This window comes from Glossina fuscipes, unplaced genomic scaffold (assembly GCF_014805625.2).
Source record: "Glossina fuscipes isolate IAEA_lab_2018 unplaced genomic scaffold, Yale_Gfus_2 60042, whole genome shotgun sequence".
Classification (NCBI taxonomy): domain Eukaryota; kingdom Metazoa; phylum Arthropoda; class Insecta; order Diptera; family Glossinidae; genus Glossina; species Glossina fuscipes.
Genome location: NW_024002574.1, coordinates 2,423 through 7,133, shown reverse-complemented (window position 1 = coordinate 7,133; position 4,711 = coordinate 2,423). Strand labels below are relative to the sequence as shown.

At 32.2% G+C, this 4,711-nt stretch overlaps 1 protein-coding gene across 1 annotated transcript; it reads right to left on the bottom strand.

The window, feature by feature from the left end:
• Window positions 1–1,802: 1,802 nt before the first annotated feature.
• LOC119643291 (kinectin-like) lies at window positions 1,803–4,171 on the bottom strand. Its single transcript, XM_038042636.1, has 5 exons — window positions 4,081–4,171; window positions 3,643–3,924; window positions 3,047–3,234; window positions 2,885–2,989; window positions 1,803–2,819 (listed from the first exon to the last, which is right to left on the bottom strand). Exons 1-5 carry the CDS (start codon window positions 4,169–4,171, stop codon window positions 1,803–1,805), a joined length of 1,683 nt encoding a protein of 560 aa, XP_037898564.1.
• Between the last annotated feature and the right edge of the window lie 540 nt (window positions 4,172–4,711).

The following is a 4,711-nucleotide window of genomic DNA, read 5'->3' as shown; positions in this document are numbered from 1 at the left end:
TGGGGCAATGTTTCAAGTCCCCTCTCATATAACCATTCCTACGAAAATCGGATTTTTATGCAGTGAAGTATAAATATTATTTCTTTATGGTGAAAATTACTTCATGAGAGACATGACATAGAAATCAACCTTATTGATTTTGGCCTAGGTAGGTCTATTTTTTGGATATGACGGTATACAAGGATTCTCAGGAAATGTAAGCCTTATAGGCCAAACAGGCCTAAAAGCTAATGTTTTATTAGGAAAATTTCTTTATGGTAGTAAGTTGACATAAAAATGAAGTGGACCAAATTTCAAACACATGGATCTCTTTCTTAGTTCCTAAGCAAAAGTGACGCCTTCAGAAAGAGATTTAATTTTTAGTATTTTATGATGAAAATTGGTCCTTAGTAGAAATTTAGTACAACGATGTAGTGACGACGTATTTTTTAGACCCTAACTCATACAGAGGTCATCAAGAACAGCGAGCCCTTATATGGAGAGAATATCTATCTTTGTGTTTGCTATAACGGAAAGTGAAAAAATAATAAAATTTGAATTAAGTTTGCTAAATTTGGATTACGCCATGTGATGTTTTGGCCATGTAGTGGTCCAATAAGTGGGCATTCATGAAAACTAGGCCTTTGTACTAGGCGAAGTGGTGTAGGGCATGTAATGATCGGCCTTGCCCGACTGTAACGTTCCTATTTTTTTTTTTAGATTCTTTTCTACTTTTCTTAAGAAGCCTTCTTTTTGATTACAAAACTGATATAGAAGAGTTGTATCGTGTCTATTGCAACTTTAATACAAAATCCCGAATACGACGATAAGTAAACGCTATCAGAAGCTCCTATCATTGGCGGTACGTCACAATGGCTAAAACTATACACAATGTACAAGTTCTTACAGTTAGGCGTAAATTCCAAGTTTTATAAAGAAAATTCCAATGCAACGCAGCTTTAGTGCAATGTTCATCCACAGTAGATAAATTATATACGTATCCCAACTTACTATTTGGCAACACATTAAGAATACATATGCCCGCAAGCATTCCAATAAATGACATACAACGGACATACGATAAGGCAACAATCAAAAGCTCTCAGTGATCAATATTTTATTTTTTGCGGAGTATCTATACACAGTATATTTATGCGTGCTACAAACGATGAACAAATCTGATATCTTTCGGTAAAAATAGCAAAAGAGATTATATTCGTTTTTTTATTATATAAGCAAAATTTTGTTGTTCCAATTTTATTTAAGCAAAAATAATTATATGTAAACAATTTACTTAGTTATTCAATGTAATATAAACCAGTATAATAAGAAAATAATTAAACGAGGAGCCTGTCCGTTTATCCTGCATTAATAATTTCATAGATAAATGTATGTTGAATGTGTATTTAAAAAAAGTAATAGAAAAAAACGATTAATAAAGAAATTTCTTCACATGTTTAATTTCTAATTATAAACTATTAGTTTCATATGAGAATGTAGGTTAAATATATGTTCACGTAAACTTGTATAAAGATAATAAACGAAAAAAAAAAGATTATTAAAGAAGGATTTTCTCATTTCGGTTGATCATCTATGGAACTATTTACGTTATATAAAAATGTAGGTTGAATGTTTGTTTTCTTAAGGTGTAATAGTGTAGAAAATATTATTTATAAATGAATGAATTCACTTTTACATTAGTTATTCATTGAACGCCGTCAATTTTATATAAGAATTCACGTTGAACGTATGTTTACGTAACTTGCTATTGATTAGGTAGCTGACTAATCATTTTATATAACTATGTGTGATGAATGTGATGTTTATAGAAAGTCGCTTTTATCATCTTGGTCATTATTTTTATCACTGGCATTAGACATGAAACTTTTCGAAGCAAAGCCGAAATCCCCTATCTCTGAGTTGACGACCATTTTTTCCGTAAGTGGAACATCTTCACTTTTCTTTTTCTCCACCGGCACCTTGTCATTATTCCTCGAAATGTCGTCCGATAAAAAGGCACTCGTTTTGAAATATGCACTGAAATCTTTAGAAGGTGTAAAACTGGCTGCAAGTTGCTTAGAAGAAGAAGATAAAGAAAACAATTCTGATTCTTTTGTAGTTTCTTGATCCTTAACGTCGCCAATGATTTTTTCGTCGTCAGGCTCCTTCTTTTCGGCGACATTAACAAGCTTAGGTAATTTAAGAACCACATTTTCTAATATCTCAATTTTTGGCTTTGAAATCTTTTCTGGATTTTTTAAGTTAATTACATTTTCAGCCGCTTCATCAGGTTTTTCCTCCTCCGTTTCTTGTAGTATTACCTCTTCAGGAATGTGAGATTGTTGTCGTCGATCTTCAGCACTCAATTCAGAAATAGAGTACGTCTTGTTTTCAATTTTCTCATCCACCACGATCTTTTCAATACCGATACTCAACTCAGAGATTGTATTCTCACTGTTGATGGGGTTTTCACATCCGACATTGCATTCAAAAGTCGTACACACGCTGTTCAAGTCATCCGTAACTCTGTTACCAGTAATTAGTTTTTTGGACTCTATATTCGATTTGAAATTTGAATCCACGCGATTTGAGTCAACCGCAAGATTTGTATTAGTCGTGGGCTTTTTAAAATGTACATGTCCATCATTTTTTTTTGGAGAATATACAGAATTCACAGTTGGAGCACTGACTGTTCCGAATGCTTCCGAAATGGGGACAGTAGTCAGCGAAGGAATTTTGTTATTAAGAGATGAATTAACGTTTTGCATGATATTTGTTAAAAAAGGAAATGCAGCCATTTGAAATTGAGCTTGGAAAGGTGTGGAGCTTGTTTGTAAATCCTACGTTAAGAAAAAAGTCAAGTTATTAAATTACAAAACTCGAAGTAAAAATATAAAAAATCCACCATAGTTGGTAAGGGTGTCGGTAACTTGCTTAACTCTATTTGCAATTCCAACTTCCGATCTTTCAATTGCTGAATCTTCTCCTTAAATGTAACCAATTGATGGTGCTATAAATATTTAATTTACATTAGAATTTCAGAAACCTTAGAAATACAGCGAACAACCTCTTCCTGAACATTTCTTAATTCCTTAGAACCTTCAATTATTGAAACGATTAGCATGTTCCTTTCGTCCCGAGCAGCATTAGTCAGGGCTTGAGCTTCTTGCAAGCGCTTCTGCAAACTTATTTTTATGTCTTCGAATGATTGTTTAGCTTTATTTAAAGCCGAAGTTCTTTGGTAATATTCTTGAACTTTGAATAGAAATTTCGACAGTATATTAGTTTTATTATCTAGCTGGTAACAGTCAACAATAAGATTTGATTTGGTCATGTTTTTCTGTCGTCTAATTACATTTTGTTGTTGTTGTTGTTGTTGTTGTAGTGAAGAATGTAAAGCATGAAACTCCTTTAACGAGCTTTACATGAAGAACAGATATATATATATATATATATATATATATATATATATATATAAATGCAAAAATAATGCTTTTACTTAGGCACAAATGTAAAATTTTTATTGTTAATCTTAGTTTTACTGAAGTTTATTTAAATTAACACAAAATTTGTAACGGATCAATAGGCAAACAACGTAGCTTAACTTCGTTCTCATGCACACAGATGACAAATTTGTGTAAATATTAATATATTAACAATTACCTATACTACGGTTCTTCATTTTTTCCTGCCAAGACAATTCTTCTGCAAATTCCTTTTGCAATTTATCCCATTCTTCACGGTAACTTTGCTCAACTGTAGTTAGTATATCGCCCTGTAACATTTTTGAAAAATCTATTCTTTGTAAATTTCTTTTGAGGCGAATAAATGGCGTCGTGTCTTGGTTTTCGGAATGCATTAATGTCATAAGGCTTCCAAAGTTCTCAATCATATAGTCAACGGTGAAGGAATGTTGTTGGAGCAATTCCAGCTCCTTTTCCTCTTCTAGAAAAAGATTAATCATGTTAACAAATAATTGCAATATAATACAAGTTTTGGAATAAGAAAGAGCAAACAATGACGCTTGACTATCTTTCTAAGCATGGGAATTAATTTTGAACACATTGAATTTTATACGCCATTTTGTTTCTGCGCTCTTACCTTTTACTTGTCTTTCCAATTCCATCTTCTCGCGATATGCACTCTCTATTTTTTTAAGTAACTCCTTAGTTTCGTCATCATTTTCTACCATAGTTTCTATTATTTGTGAAATTATCGTGTAATAACTCATTGTCCCTATATCTTTTATTACAAGAAACTTAAAAGGCCGCGAAAAAATTAAGTAAGAAACCGCTTCCTATCTAAACGCCCTCAACTCTGAACTGCTCTCGCAACAAGAAATTCACACAATTCGTAGCCAGTTTTTCCGAGAGAAAAAATCGTCTATTCGATTACTGCTCTGTTATTACACAAATCTTCTTTAAGAGTAAAAATTCTGCTTTTTAAAATAACAATGCCAATGATCTCCCAATGCTGCCAAGTTATTGAGAAATTTTCTCTCAGAGCAAACCAAATTTTACAATAACAATTTTATATTAACGGCAAATAACCAAACTATTGATGGCATAATTGATGTTAACAGGTGAACGTATGAAAACTTCTCTTTTAATGGTTAATGACATTCACAGACTTGTGACAACATAAAAACGGCGATTTTTCTGAATCGATAATTTTCAAATATATAAGTTATAAAAAAATAAATGAAAGAAATGATTAACTATATTACTGTCTC

Coding starts and splice junctions, on each gene's coding strand:
- LOC119643291 (XM_038042636.1), bottom strand. CDS start 4,171: ATGGTAGAAAATGATGACGAAACTAAGGAGTTACTTAAAAAAATAGAG. Junction 3,235..3,642: donor AATGAAGAACCGTAGTATAG/GTAATTGTTAAT, acceptor TTCTATTCAAAG/TTCAAGAATATTACCAAAGA. Junction 2,990..3,046: donor TAAGAAATGTTCAGGAAGAG/GTTGTTCGCTGT, acceptor AAATATTTATAG/CACCATCAATTGGTTACATT.